General features: G+C 38.8%; 1 protein-coding gene and 1 non-coding gene across 2 annotated transcripts; one reads left to right on the top strand and one right to left on the bottom strand.

Moving 5' to 3' along the window:
* The first annotated feature begins 278 nt into the window (after positions 1-278).
* On the top strand, positions 279-352 carry trnan-guu (transfer RNA asparagine (anticodon GUU)). The gene has a single exon. It is a non-coding gene; the product is annotated as a tRNA-Asn (tRNA).
* A 6,072-nt stretch (positions 353-6,424) lies between these two features.
* fam174c (family with sequence similarity 174 member C) lies at positions 6,425-15,194 on the bottom strand. The gene is made up of 3 exons (XM_061737285.1): positions 14,829-15,194; positions 8,532-8,654; positions 6,425-6,970 (listed from the first exon to the last, which is right to left on the bottom strand). Exons 1-3 carry the CDS (start codon positions 15,083-15,085, stop codon positions 6,967-6,969), a joined length of 384 nt encoding a protein of 127 aa, XP_061593269.1. The 5' UTR covers positions 15,086-15,194; the 3' UTR covers positions 6,425-6,966.
* Positions 15,195-16,647: the final 1,453 nt, after the last annotated feature.

The following is a 16,647-nucleotide window of genomic DNA, read 5'->3' as shown; positions in this document are numbered from 1 at the left end:
GGATGGATGGAGAGAGGGATGGAGACAGAGATGGAGAGAGGGAGGGATGAATTCTGAATTCGTGCTCCATTGCTGCCACCTGGTGGACAGATGCTGATACTACATCTGCAGGCTTCGGCTCATCAGGTGATTCATTAGTTCAGAAACGAAACTGTAGCAGTGCGTCCGAAATGCCATACTAAACAGTATATACTTAAAAGTATTCGGCACACTTTTGAGTATATATCAGTAATATGCATTGGCAGGGGGAGTTGTTACCATGGCAACAACTATGCCCAGTCTCTGTGGCGCAATTGGTTAGCGCGTTCGGCTGTTAACCGAAAGGTTGGTGGTTCAAGCCCACCCAGGGACGTGCTTTCATTTAGCCTTTGTCAACCTTGAGAACAACAATACGCCCTTTATGAACTCTCATAACGCATAGAGTCTCAGAGAATCAATCACCGTGCTGTAACAACGCAGCTTCTAATCATATCTACCTCATTCTGCTGCACCTCTCACTTTAAAAAAAAATGTACATTTGTTAATAAGTGCCACATTTATGTTTATTTACTGTTAAATTTGCTACTTCTAAATCTGGATAGAGTGTGCGAAATAACTGGAGTCAAATTCCTTGTCGGGAAATGTTCAAACGTGGCCAATAAAGCGAGAGGGACCTGGCTGCAGGCAAGATGGCCAACAAGGGCGCGGCCATACTTCCATCCATACCGGAAGTCCTTACCGGAAGTTGGTCTTCTTTGTGTAAATTCTTTAAATATATATATATATATATATATATATATATATATATATTTATATATATGTAATAATATAAATGTACTTACTAATAATTATGTTTTTATTGAGGTGGATTATATATATATATATATATATATATATATATATATATATATATATATATATATATATATATATATATAATCCACCTCAATTAACCTCAGCAGCACTCAACAGCACTTAAAGCTAAGGACGCTGAATTTGAGTGACCAACGGGTAAATGAAAATGCCATCATGTATACGTGTGTTCACAGATATATAACATATAAAAGATTAATTTATTGATTTGTACTTTTATTTTCAATAGATCTTTGTGCTACTGAGGGTGATTGACGAGGTTACAGGTAAAGGAGCAAGAATACAGAGAGGGGAGATTAGACTGCTGGATTTTGTCTTTGATGTGATGCTCCCAGAGGTAAGATGGTTAATAAAGCTTCCTTGGGAAATGGAAGGAAATTATTAGGTGGTCAATATTTTATTCCTTTGGAAAACATAAAACCAAAACAGTGCACACGTTAGAGTATGATTGGATCATTTAACTGTTTTTCAGATAATGATCAAAATCCTGGAAGGAGAGGGCATGACCAGACTGAAGGCTGAGGCATGATGGCCAGTGGGAGCCTTTTTTAAGTCTGACCCCCTCAGAGATCAAGATGGCCAGTGGGAGTCTGATGCTGATCCCACAGTCATTGTTCATTATTTTTTCCTTGTTATGTTCAGTTTAATCTGTTCATCCTCATTGTTGTTCATGCTTTTCCCTTGTTTTTGATCTTTTTTCTTTGTATGTTTGTTTTTCTATTTTATATTTGAATAAAAATAAATAAAAAGTTGAATTCAAAAAAGAACTCCAAGTCAAGTTCTTACTGTTGTAAGATAGTGTAATGTTATATATTTATATTTTTTTTTTTGCATCTTTAGTAAGTACATTTATATATAATATAATGTCATATATATATATATATATATATATATATATATATATATATATATATATATATATATATATATATATATATATATATATATATATATATATATATATATATATATATATATATATGTGTGTCTGTTTTATCATTTTCGAATCGCTGCTTGTAAACTAGAGTCTATTGTAAACTACCTCCGTAGGCTATATATATATATACATGTTTTATATATGTATATATGTATGTGTATATATATATATATATATGTATGTGTATGTATATGATTAAAGATACATCCTAGGATGCACTGGGACACATCATCAGTGATGTGCCTGAGATCATCGGGGGTTTCGGGTCTTTCAACAATCATACCCCCTCCTTCAGGTGACCCAGCCGGGGTTGATCAAGCCCCGACTTGTGTCCCAGTAGCATTGGCCCACAGATCGCTCCTCCTGATCCAAAGCCATCTCGAGGCTCTCTCTGCTGCCTCCATGGTGGACTTGATGGCTTTCCTTTTTGCAGCCCCCGTAATACCAAGCAGCGTGAACACCTTGCAGAGGGAGCGGCCAGCAAACCCTCTGCAGCCTACTTCAATCGGCTCACAGCGTGCCTTCCAGCCTCTTCTTTGGCATTGCTCGACCAGCTCCTGGTACTTCGACCGCTTCCGCTCGTTTGCCTCCTCTATTCGGTCCTCCCAGGGAACTGTCAGTTCTATCAGTAGCACCTGCCTTGAAGAAACTGATGAAAGCACGATGTCTGGCCTCAAAGATGTTGTAGTGATGTTATCTGGAAACTTGAGCTGCTTGCCCAAGTCCACTCGTAGATCCAGGTCAACTGCTGAGGTGAGGAGGCCGGCTGCTGGTTTGGGCTGTGACTGCGGCTGCTCTCCAGCCCTGATAAAGGCAATGTTCCTGTTGCCAGGTTGTTGCTTGCTGCTGTTGCGTTTGGCCACGATGGTGGAGATGGCTTCAGCAACTGTCTTCAGCACTTGGTCGTGCCGCCAACGGTAGCGGCCCTCCCCCAGGGCTTTAGAGCAGCTGCTTAAGATGTGTTCCAGAGAGCCTTTCCTGGAACACAGCGCACAGGCAGGAGAGTCAACCATGCCCCAGAGATGGAGATTGGCTGGGCTGGGTAGGACATCGTAGACAGCTTGGATGGATATATGTATATATGTATGTGTATATATATATATATATGTATGTGTATGTATATATATATATATATATATATATATATGCATATATATATATATATATATATATATATATATATATATATATATATATATATATATATATATGTATATATATATATATATATATATATATATATATATATATATATATATATATATATAATGTTTTATAATAATATTTTATAATTTTCGTTTTATGGCCGCTTGTAAACTACCTCCGTCATATTTTCTTATAGAGAATTCAATCAAATCTGTAGAGCTATTCCACTTCCCTTGAATTACATGATAAAAAATATTCTTACATAATCAAATGTGATTGTCAAACTGCCTGATTTAAAAGTCGGTGAATTGAAATTTGGTGAAAGAAAATGTAATAACAAAGTACTTGGAAATGTGTTTAAAGAAAAGCTATTCAATGATATAAAAAAAAAAAAAATAAAGATAACAGAAATTGAAGTAACATTAACAAAGACATACAGCAGCTACCTTAAATGGCCAATTTCACCCAAAGCAAAAGAAATTCAGTTTAAAATGATAAACAATATTTATCCTGCCGCTGAAACCCTAAGGAGAAGGTTCAATTTTGATGTAGATCCTTGTGTATTTTGTAAAACAGAACACGAAACAATTGAACACTTATTCTTTTATTGTTCGGTCACAAAGCTTTTTTGGCAAGATGTTTATCGGTGGTTAAATATTGGGATCAACAACTGTTTGTTTAGCAAGCTTCAGGTCATAATTTATATGGATGGTCTGCCAAAGAAGGTATCAAGATGGTGAACATAATTCTCATTTTGGGTAAATATCATATACATAAAAATAAATGGAAAAACAGCAAACCCTCCATAGTATGTTTTAAAAACGAAATAAAAAGTTATATAACATCTATTAAGGTACTTTCGAAAGAAAATCAGTCTATAAATGATTTAAGTGAAACCATGTTAGAGTCTCTTGCTCTTTAAGATACTACGCTTATACATTTTTGTTGAAATGTCAACCCCTGTGATTATTTTATTTTGTGATTATTTAAATTTATTTTATTTATTTTCTTTTTATTTAAATTTAGAAGTTTATCTTGGAAAAAATGTATAGTTACATATTCGCTTGTGTGTTGTGAACTTATGTTTCAGTTGCAAACTAATGTTTCCTCAAAGGAATTTTGTAATTTTGAAATGTTGAATAAAGTTTGTTTAAAAAAAAAGACCAACTTCCGGTATGGACTTCCGGTATGCATTGGTTTTTTTTATTTGAGTAATACTCTTTATATGTTATAATTCAACGTGAAATTGCACAATGTGAAGTTTTGTTATCATTGTACTGTTTGCAAATGTTAAATTAAAAAAAATTTAAAAAATAATATACACGAAGAAGACCAACTTCCGGTATGGAAGTATGGCCGCGCCCCTGTCGGCCATCTTGCCTGCAGCCAGGTACTCTTGAATAAAGCTGATTCTGTCACAGCAGCAGTAGCAGCACCGCTCCGCTCTTTCCCCTTTATCCTGGCCCAAACAAGATAACATTATATAATATTATTATATATGAATATTATAATATTATATATGAATATTATTATACTTAATATTATACTTATGGCATATACAGGACTGTCTCAGAAAATTAGAATATTGTGATTTTCTGTAATGCAATTACAAAAACAAAAATGTCCTACATTCTGGATTCATTACAAATCAACTGAAATATTGCAAGCCTTTTATTATTTTAATATTGCTGATCATGGCTTACAGCTTAAGAAAACTCAAATATCCTATCTAAAAAAATTAGAATATTTTGGGAATCTTAATCTTAAACTGTAAACCATAATCAGCAATATTAAAATAATAAAAGGCTTGCAATATTTCAGTTGATTTGTAATGAATCCAGAATGTATGACATTTTTGTTTTTGTAATTGCATTACAGAAAATCACAATATTCTAATTTTCTGAGACAGTCCTGTACGTATCTGCGCAGCACTTAGCAACCAAACACCGCTGCATTGCATTGTGGGAAGTTTCTGCTTAGCTAGTGTCCATCAATCCACACTAATACATTTCTCCAGAATGAGTATGGATAGTACATACTATTGAGTACGTACTAATGTTTCGGACGCACTAAAAAATCTCACATACTGTTTTTACATACTCATTAGGGTGGAAGTATGCAATTTCAGACGCAGCTTCGATTTAAAATCTAAGCAGCTGGTATGTAACCCCGACCCCCACAAGGCAGGTTAACTTCTAATCCTTTATAAACAGAGTTTTAAACTTGACTCTGAGACAATAATTCACTCCCCTGGTGAAACATTTAAAGGTTCGTGACCCGAGACGACTCAGCTGTCGACACAGAGACAAACTTTAATCTGAAAATGATTTATTCAGGAACATTTTGGTTGAAAGAGCTGAAGCCGGTTTAACTTCACAGGACGAGGAGGTGTGAAGGGTTCCTGGTCTCTGGCTCCAGAACTAGATCAGAACTCAGGCCCTGTTTACACGGAGCAAAAACGGTGGCGTTTTCATGCGTTTTGGCCGTTTGTTTACATGAAAACGAAGGTCAAAGTCACCAAAAATAAGTTCCGAAAACTCCGGCCAAAGTGGAGATTTGCAAAAACTCTGTCTTCATGTTCGCTTGTAAACGGAGGGAAAAGGACATTTAGGCTTCAGAACGTCACATTATGCCACAGAAACGTCACCACACTACAAAAACTCAAAATCTTAACAAGAATATTTGTCTTATTTCTAGTTAAAATGTTTCATTTTTAGTAAAAAAAAAATCTCATTACACTTAAAACAAGACGTGAAAAAAAGTGAAAATGTACTTGAAAAAGGTGAAAATTGTCAAATAAGTTATTTATCTGGTGATGACTCTTGTTTTAAGTGTAATGGGACTTTTTGACAAAAAATTTGACATTTTAACTAGAAATAAGACAAATATTCCTGGTAAGATTGAGTTTTGCAGTGCAGCGTCATGTGTGTGACCTGTGTTTACAATTAGTTTGGCCACCGTCAATATTTTCTTGTATTTGACCTGTTTTAAATTCTAAAGTCACACTTAAAAGTAACTCCACTTCTCTGTCACTCCAAACGAAAGACTCTCGTTCATCTTGGAAGTAAATCGTGTCATTTGTTGATGTTTTTTTCCAGGATTCTGATTGGCTAGCATGACTTTATCTTCTCGTTACACTGCCCCCTGTAGGTTTGGCTGCTCATAGCACCTTAACAGCGTATTTATGCAGATTGATGTAAATTATGGTATTTTTCAAAACGTATATGGGGAATTATCCGTTTTTGTAAATACCCGGCTATGTGTAAACGTGGCCTCAGACTTTTAGGATAAAATAGAAACCTCCCCACGGTCCAGGAAAGGGGGTGTGTACGAGCAGAAGGAGGGCGGGGCTTGAGGTTGATTGATTGATTGATTCTTGCGTTATCGACACTATTTCATACGTGATCAGAAAATGATGTTGGAAACACAAACGTTTGTTTTTTTAAAAACTCTCCAGTTGCAAAAACAAACGACACGTGGACTCTGAAGTAAAAACTCTTAAATGATTCATATTTTATTTTTTATTCAAAAATCAGATTCTCGGTTTTGGAACTTTTGTAGTGTGGACCGTGTCCTCGTGTTTCCATGGCAACGCCACCGAGCCTCCAGACGTCTCATCGTCAAGCCTGAAAACATCACAAAAATAAAGTGGAGTCCTCGCCGCATTGGGGGCCCGTTGGGGGCCCGTCGGGCCCGTTAGGCCCGTCCACCGACCGCGGCGGGTTCACAGTAGTTCAAAGCACGTAGCTGCAGCAGAACAGCTGCAGTCAGGAATCACAACGAAGGAAATTAAAGTGATAAAGGAAAGAAAAGAGCAGTATTTGGCTGAAGCGTCCGTTAGTTCTCGGCCCCCCCCCAGTCCGGGTCCCGGAGCCGCTCAGAGGTTCTGGGGTTTTGGCATCGAGCTTCGGTTCTGTTTGGTCCGTCCTCGTCTTCCTCCGCAGCCGTTGGTCCGAATTCAACGTGAGCCGAAGTCCGGCAGCAGGTCCGGTCCGGCAGCAGGTCCGGTCCCTGGGACGCCGGGGCCGGTCTCATCTGGACACAGACACGCGTCAGATCAACCGGGTCACCAGAACCAACAACAGTAGAGGTCAGAACATCGACGGCGGCTCAGTTCATGGGACTAAAAACACAGAAGTAGACACCGATCCGGACCGTCAGGTCTCAGACCAGGATCCAAGACCAGGACCGGATCAGGTCCAACCACCTCGTGGTTCCTGAGCCGACTACGAGACAGAAACAAACTTCACTGCTCGTCGTTTTCTTTTTTTCTTACTTTTAACCAAACGCAGATCATCAATCTTTAACATAATTTGGTTTTTATACAGGACTGTCTCAGAAAATTAGAAAATTGTGATTTTCTGTAATGCAATTACAAAAACAAAAACGTCATACATTCTGGATTCATTACAAATCAACTGAAATATTGCAAGCCTTTTATTATTTTAATATTGCTGATCATGGCTTACAGTTTAAGAAAACTCAAATATCCTATCTCAAAAAATTTGAATATTCTGGGAATCTTAATCTTAAACTGTAAACCATAATCAGCAATATTAATAATAAAAGGCTTGCAATATTTCAGTTGATTTGTAATGAATCCAGAATGTATGACATTTGTTTTTTTTAATTTTATTACAGAAAATAAAGAACTTTATCACAATATTCTAATTTTCTGAGACAGTCCTGTATGTTTATAATGTCTTTATTTCACATTTTAATATTTTAACTGACAGATTTCAAATGAATTTTAGTATATTTTCCCATTTCAGCAGTTTATTCTGTAACATGCTGTTTTTATTGTCTTGTTTTCATGTGCCGGATAGATTCTTTTAAATATCTTCCGAAATATTTTAGTTACCGTATTTTCTGGACTATAAGCCGCTACTTTTTTCATAGGTTTTGAACCATGCGGCTTATACAAAGGTGCGGCTATTCTGTGGATTTTTCTTCCACCACTCGGGGCGCTCTAACACGGAATTACAATTAAAACTAAGACAATGCAAAGAAGAATACGCTACTTCTTCTTTAGCAGATAGAAGTAGGTAGAAGCAGATTTCAAACATATAAATAGATAAATAAATACCGGTTATTTTCTCTTGGTTCTGTCCAGTTTTAATCAGCAAAGTTGCTGCCGTGTTAAAAGACACTGTTATGAAAGGATTTATTTAGGTACAAACATGTACATCATTTACAGTTCAAAATCCTTCTGTACATGTAGTAAATATCTAATCTAACAACATAAATATCTGCAGCTTGCATATCTTTTTTTTTTTTAAATAGAGTGAATGCGGCTTGTATGCAGGTGCGGCTTATAGTCCAGAAAATACGGTATTTATAATGTATTTAGTTCACATTTTCATATTTTTACTGACATATTTCAAATGAACTTTAGTATATTTTCCCATTTCAGCAGTTTATTCTTTAACATGCTGTTTTTATTGTCTTGTTTTCATGTGCAGGATAGATTTTTTTAAATATCTTCCTACATATTTTAGTCATGTTTTCTTTCAGACGTGTTTAATGATTTGGTTCCCGGCGCTGAGCCGCCGTCGGTCGTCTCATGTTTCATGTTTCATGTTTCCAGACGTCAGACCTGCGGAGGCTGCGAGCCTCGTACAGCGTGTCGTCCTCCTCGCTCTCCACCGCCTCCATCTCCACAGAGTCGTCGTAGTTGTGCAGCAGCCCGTACTTCTTCCTGGACGCCGGCTTCTTCAGCCTGAAATCAAACATGACAGACTCATCAGGAGACGGAACCACTGGGAGGAATTATGATCTGTTAAGGTGGCTGGTAGGACTAGTAAAGCTGAAACCAGGACTAGTAAAGCTGAAACCAGGACTAGTAGAGCTGAAACCAGGACTAGTAGACGTGAAACCAGGACTAGTAGAACTGAAACCAGGACTAGTAGATCTGAAACCAGGACTAGTAGAACTGGAACCAGGACTAGTAGACGTGAAACCAGGACTAGTAGAACTGAAACCAGGACTAGTAGACGTGAAACCAGGACTAGTAGAACTGAAACCAGGACTAGTAGATCTGAAACCAGGACTAGTAGATCTGAAACCAGGACTAGTAGAACTGAAACCAGGACTAGTAGACGTGAAACCAGGACTAGTAGAACTGAAACCAGGACTAGTAGACGTGAAACCAGGACTAGTAGAACTGAAACCAGGACTAGTAGATCTGAAACCAGGACTAGTAGATCTGAAACCAGGACTAGTAACTGAAACCAGGACTAGTAGAACTGGAACCAGGACTAGTAGACGTGAAACCAGGACTAGTAGAACTGAAACCAGGACTAGTCGATCTGAAACCAGGACTAGTGGAGCTGAAACCAGGACTAGTAGAACTGAAACCAGGACTAGTAGAACTGAAACCAGGACTAGTAGATCTGAAACCAGGACTAGTAGATCAGAAACCAGGACTAGTGGAACTGAAACCAGGACTAGTAGAACTGAAACCAGGACTAGTGGAACTGAAACCAGGACTAGTAGAACTGAAACCAGGACTAGTAGACGTGAAACCAGGACTAGTAGAACTGAAACCAGGACTAGTAGACGTGAAACCAGGACTAGTAGATCTGAAACCAGGACTAGTAGAACTGAAACCAGGACTAGTAGACGTGAAACCAGGACTAGTAGAACTGAAACCAGGACTAGTAGATCTGAAACCAGGACTAGTAGATCTGAAACCAGGACTAGTAGATCTGAAACCAGGACTAGTGGAACTGAAACCAGGACTAGTAGAACTGAAACCAGGACTAGTAGAACTATAACCAGGACTAGTAGAACTGAAACCAGGACTAGTAGATCTGAAACCAGGACTAGTAGACGTGAAACCAGGACTAGTAGACCTGAAACCAGGACTAGTAGATCTGAAAACAGGACTAGTAGAACTGAAACCAGGACTAATAAAGCTGAAACCAGGACTAGTAGATCTGAAACCAGGACTAGTAGAACTGAAACCAGGACTAGTAGAACTGAAACCAGGACTAGTAGAGCTGAAACCAGGACTAGTAGAACTGAAACCAGGACTAGTAGAGCTGAAACCAGGACTAGTAGACCTGAAACCAGGGCTAGTCAAGCTGAAACCAGGACTAGTAGAACTGAAACCAGGACTAGTAGAAGAGGAAACCAGGACTAGTCAAGCTGAAACCAGGACTAGTAGAACTGAAACCAGGACTAGTAGAACTGAAACCAGGACTAGTAGAACTGAAACCAGGACTAGTAGAACTGAAACCAGGACTAGTAGATCTGAAACCAGGACTAGTAGATCTGAAACCAGGACTAGTAGAACTGAAACCAGGACTAGTAGAACTGAAACCAGGACTAGTAGAAAACCAGGACTAATAAAGCTGAAACCAGGACTAGTAGAACTGAAACCAGGACTAGTAGACGTGAAACCAGGACTAGTAGAAACCAGGACTAGTAGAACTGAAACCAGGACTAGTAGATCTGAAACCAGGACTAGTAGATCTGAAACCAGGACTAGTAGAAACCAGGACTAATAGATCTGAAACCAGGACTAGTAGAACTGAAACCAGGACTAGTAGAGCTGAAACCAGGACTAGTAGATCTGAAACCAGGATTAGTAGACGTGAAACCAGGACTAGTAGAACTGAAACCAGGACTAGTAGATCTGAAAACAGGACTAGTAGAACTGAAACCAGGACTAATAAAGCTGAAACCAGGACTAGTAGATCTGAAACCAGGACTAGTAAACCTGAAACCAGGACTAGTAGACCTGAAACCAGGACTAGTAGAACTGAAACCAGGACTAGTAGAACTGAAACCAGGACTAGTAGATCTGAAGCCAGGACTAGTAGACCTGAAACCAGGGCTAGTCAAGCTGAAACCAGGACTAGTAGAACTGAAACCAGGACTAGTAGAAGAGGAAACCAGGACTAGTCAAGCTGAAACCAGGACTAGCGGAGCTGAAACCAGGACTAGTAGAACTGAAACCAGGACTAGTCAAGCTGAAACCAGGACTAGTAGATCTGAAACCAGGACTAGTCAAGCTGAAACCAGGACTAGCGGAGCTGAAACCAGGACTAGTAGAACTGAAACCAGGACTAGTAGAAACCAGGACTAGAGCTGAAACCAGGACTAGTAGATCTGAAACCAGGACTAGTAGAACTGAAACCAGGACTAGTAGAAACCAGGACTAGTAGATCTGGAACCAGGACTAGCAAAGCTGAAACCAGGACTAGTAGAACTGAAACCAGGACTAGTAGATCTGAAACCAGGACTAGTAGAACTGAAACCAGGACTAGTAGAACTGAAACCAGGACTAGTAACTGAAACCAGGACTAGTAGATCTGAAACCAGGACTAGTAGATCTGAAACCAGGACTAGTAGAACTGAAACCAGGACTAGTAGAAACCAGGACTAGTAGAGCTGAAACCAGGACTAGTAGACCTGAAACCAGGACTAGTAAAGCTGAAACCAGGACTAGTAGAACTGAAACCAGGACTAGTAGAGTTGAAACCAGGACTAGTAAAGCTGAAACCAGGACTAGTAGAACTGAAACCAGGACTAGTAGAACTGAAACCAGGACTAGTAGACCTGAAACCAGGACTAGTAGATCTGAAACCAGGACTAGTAGAGCTGAAACCAGGACTAGTAGAGTTGAAACCAGGACTAATAAAGCTGAAACCAGGACTAGTAAAGCTGAAACCAGGACTAGTAGAGCTGAAACCAGGACTAATAAAGCTGAAACCAGGACTAGTAAAGCTGAAACCAGGACTAGTAGAACTGAAACCAGGACTAGTAGAACTGAAACCAGGACTAGTAGAACTGAAACCAGGACTAGTAGAACTGAAACCAGGACTAGTAGATCTGAAACCAGGACTAGTAGATCTGAAACCAGGACTAGTAGATCTGAAACTAGAACTAGTAGAACTGAAACCAGGACTAGTAGAAACCAGGACTAGTGGATCTGAAACCAGGACTAGTAGAACTGAAACCAGGACTAGTAGAAACCAGGACTAGTAGAGCTGAAACCAGGACTAGTAGAACTGAAACCAGGACTAGTAGAACTGAAACCAGGACTAGTAGAGTTGAAACCAGGACTAGTAGAGTTGAAACCAGGACTAGTAAAGCTGAAACCAGGACTAGTAGAACTGAAACCAGGACTAGTAGAACTGAAACCAGGACTAGTAGACCTGAAACCAGGACTAGTAGAGTTGAAACCAGGACTAGTAGATCTGAAACCAGGACTAGTAGAGCTGAAACCAGGACTAGTAGAACTGAAACCAGGACTAGTAAAGCTGAAACCAGGACTAGTAGATCTGAAACCAGGACTAGTAAAGCTGAAACCAGGACTAGTAGAACTTAAACCAGGACTAGTAGAGCTGAAACCAGGACTAGTAACTGAAACCAGGACTAGTGGAGCTGAAACCAGGATGAAAACATGCTTGATGCTGGTTAATACAAACGCTTTAAAACTTACCATGACGACTACGGATGAGGAAGTGATAACGACCATCCATTGGCTTCAGCTAACTGTCAATCAATCATATTAGAAATAACTTTATTGCATTATATAACTTCTCCTGGCGTGAGACAGAAACATTCACCCCTCACAGTCATCAAGGATGTCAAATCAAACATTTGAGACCAGAACAGTTTTACTGTACATGTATTTATTTCTGCTCTAAAGTTGGACGTTTTAACCAGGTGATGAATTCAACAAACATGCCTCTGATTCAATTATGTCCTCAGTTTTAATCTAATCTGCTCGAAATAATCACATCTCCTTCCTTTCACTGGTGAAGTTTGTTTTAGGTTGGTGGTCAACGCCCCCGCATCACATGACCTCTCTAGACCCACAAGAGCCGAGTAAAATCAACTATTTTGATTCAATAGGTCACATGATTTGGAAAAATACATGACATATACTGAGAAAAAGGATAAAAACATTATAAAAGAGAGGAAACAAAGTGAGGTTAGTTGTATTTAACACTTGCAGTACTAGAATGTGTCTGCTGAATCATAAATACATGAAACTAAACTTTCAAATAAACTATGTAAAGTAGAAAAAACCCTCAAATCCATCAGTACTTTAATTCGGCTTTAGTTTGGAGCAACTGGATCCCGTGTTTAATAATAAAATAATAAAAATACTCCACAAATGTTTGTCTGAGGCGCCTCCAACCTAAAGTTTAATAAGTAATTCCCGTCCTTTGATTCATTTTTTTTTTTACACTATTCATAAATATTTGACCTAAATTCTGTTGTATTAGCTTTCAACCCGCCAAATAAATCCTGAGTTTACACTTGACCACCGTGCGCCAAACTCCATTCAAAATATACGCTTTTTAAAGTTTCTCCGCTCCCCAGCAGACGTAGAAAAGAACGTTTTTTTAAAGTAATATATTTTATTTAAAGCTGTAATAACCCTTTGCAATCCGGCTTTTGTTTTGTGAGGCAGCGTTCAGTTATTCTGCTCCTCACTGGTGGAACAAACTTCCTGTAGACCTGAGGTCTGCTCCAACTGTCAGCTCCTTTAAATCAGGCCTAAAAACATTACTGTTTACTGAAGCTAATCTTTAATTAAATACTTACCTACTGTACTCTACTGCCCTTATTTTTAACAACTTGTGCTTTTTATAATTTTACCTCTCTTCTTATCATTTTATTTCATTTATTTGTTATTTAAGCATACTCTTAAATTAAATACTCTCTGAAAACCACAAATGAGATGTTTACCTACTGGACTCTACTGCCGGTAGCTTTCAGAAACTTGTGCTTTTTATTATTTTACCTTCTTTTCTCATAATTTTATCTAACTTTATTTGTTATTTACTGTTTAATTGTGTCTTTCCGCTTTTAATGTCGATGTAAAGCACTTTGAATTACCTTGTGTTGAATTGTGCTATATAGATAAACTTGCCTTGCCTTGACCCTAGGGTTGCCACCCGTCCCTTGAAATACGGAATTTTTCCGTAATTGGGAATTAAAAGTTGCGTTCCGTATTGAACCAATACAGACACATATTATGCTCTCATTTATTTATGTCATAATATACAGGTGAAAGTCGGAAAATTTGAATATATTGCAAAACTTAATTCGTAGTAAATTCAACTAAAGGTGAAACAAATATATTATTTCCCACTACATGCAAAGTGAGATATTTCAAGCCTTTATTTGTTATAATTTTGGTGATTATGGCTCACAGTTTATGAAAACCCCAAATAAAAAATCTCAAAAAATTTGAATATATTATGAAATCAATAAACAATTCAATCATCAAAATTATAACAAATAAAGGCTTAACATATCTTGCTTTGCATGTAATGAGACCACTATGTAATGTATTAGTTTCACCTTTTAAGTTGAATTATTGAAATAAATTAACTTTTACACCATATTCTAGTTGAATTATTGAAATAAATTAACTTTTACACCATATTCTTCACCTGTAGCTATATTTTACATATTGGCTGATGTGGACATACGTAGCATAGGAGGATATTTCAGTTGCTAGTATGGTTGTCTGTCTGTACAGTCATGCAAGTTCAATGCTATTAAATCACTTTAAATCAAAGCGTTTTGTTTTTTCATATAAAATAAATGCATTTCTATGTATTTTAGAAGTTTTGGGGATGTCCCTTTTTTTGGCTCCTGCGCTGCTGAAATCGGGGTGTCCCTTATTTCTATTTCTGAAAGGTGGCAACCCTACTTGACCCCCGTGCGCCAAACTCCATTAAAAATATACGCTTTTTAAAGTTTCTCCACTCCATACCAGACGTAGAAAATAACGTTTTTAAAAGTAAAACATTTTATTTAAAGCTGGACTAATCCTCTTGGATTCGGCGTTGGTTTTGTGTGTTAATATTAGTCGGTGTGGCAGATATCGGTGCATTGATCCGTGCTGCGTTCAGGCTCCTACCTGACGGCTCGGATCAGGAAGTACAGCACTCCGATCCCGCTGATTCCGATCAGGACGTACAGGGCCCGCTGGATCATGGACCCGTCCACGCCGAGACCCGTGAACATCCCCCCGGGGTTCGGCCGGGTCTGGTTCCCCCCGCCGGGGCTCGTCGCGTTGGTGCCGCCCGGTTCGGACGCTTCCTGAGCCCGAACCAGCGACCAGCAGAACGGTACCAGAACCGGCACCAGAACTGACAGGAAACTGCGGAAACTCATGTTTCCACCCGAGAAAAGTGGTGTCTGAGAGAAGAGCTGGTGGTGGTGACGGATACCGGAACAGAACCGGACTGTTCCGCGTTTACACGTCACTTTGTTGACAGAAGTTCAGCTGGTGACGTCACGGATACGGTGCAGTGCTGCGTTCAAGAACCTCGGACATTTCTTTGTGCAAGCCGTTTTAACATTTAGGGCCAATCCAGGCCCCCGAATCTCGCACTCAGCAGGCATGCCGATTTCTCCCAGTGGCCAGCCGCGGTACTGCAACAAAAAATCCCATGGGGCCCAGAAAGCTTTTTTCCCATAGACCACAATAGTAAAAGAGAAGCCTCTAAAACTGTTCACAGGACACCTCCAGCTGTAATCACCATTAAAGGAGCATGAGGCAAGAATAAGAAATGTAAGAAACGCCACGAAGACCGTCGGGGTTACTGCAGTCAACAGCGAAGCCAGCACGGGAGAACGTGCATGCAGCGTCATTTGACGTCAGATCCGCAGGACAGCGCGGGAAATTTGGGCCCGAATTGCAGCACATTTTGCAGCACACAGCCTGTTCAAGGCAACGGAGAGATACACTAGAGGGCTCATTCTTTTTGGTTTGGAACGCTTCATCTGACATTATTACTAGAAAACTTAAAACGTATACACATTTTTTTCATAAATCCTGCCTCAAGCTCCTTTAATTACTAATCTTTGTATTCTATATTTTTAAGTCATGGACTTTATATCCGTCAAAAATGTTTTATAACGGCCAGAAAAGTCAAAGAAAAGTTTCTTTCTGGGCGTGACGTCACGGCTGACGTCATGGCTGTGTCCATGCACTCCATGGATGTATTATATATTATATAATTATATTATATTAATACATTAATAATATATGTAATACTATACATGTAATAATATACATTAATTAAGATATTATATTAATACATATTATATTAATACTCGTTCTCATTGCCCCGGGGCATGATGGGAGGCCCCAGAGTATCATGGGAGGTGACTCAACTGCGCATGCTCTATGGGCCCCTTAACGCGGAAGTAAACCCGGAAGTCAGAAAATATTTCGGCGTATGCGCCAGGTGAGCAACTTACATTGAAATGAACGGCGGCCATTTTCCTGTCCGGTATCCAGTTAATATAATACATCCATGTCGGCAACTCAAAGTGTTGAATATATATATATATATATACATATTGGACCAAAAACACTAAAAACAAATATGTCTGGAGCAGCAAAAAATTAAAAGTCTTGTATAAGCCAGAGAATGAAGGCAAATGGCGAGAAGCGAAATGTCGAGAAAAAAGTCAAAATGTCGAGAGAAAAGTCAAAATTTCGAGAAAAAAGTCGAAATGTTGAGAAAAAAGTTGAAATGTCGAGAAAAAAGTTGAAATGTCGAAATTAATGTTGAAGTACAATCTCGAGAAAAAAGTCAAAATGTTGAGAAAAAAGTCGAAATGTCGAGTAAAAAGTCGAAATGTCGAGAAAAAAGTCAAAATTTCGAGAAAAAAGTCTAAATGTCGAGATTAATGTTCACTTTTTAACTTTATTAATTGATCCATCG

This window comes from Cololabis saira, chromosome 13 (genome assembly GCF_033807715.1).
Source record: "Cololabis saira isolate AMF1-May2022 chromosome 13, fColSai1.1, whole genome shotgun sequence".
In the NCBI taxonomy this organism is placed as follows: Eukaryota; Metazoa; Chordata; class Actinopteri; order Beloniformes; family Belonidae; genus Cololabis; species Cololabis saira.
The sequence above is the reverse complement of the archived record's forward strand: the minus strand, read 5'-3'. Positions and strand labels throughout refer to the sequence as shown.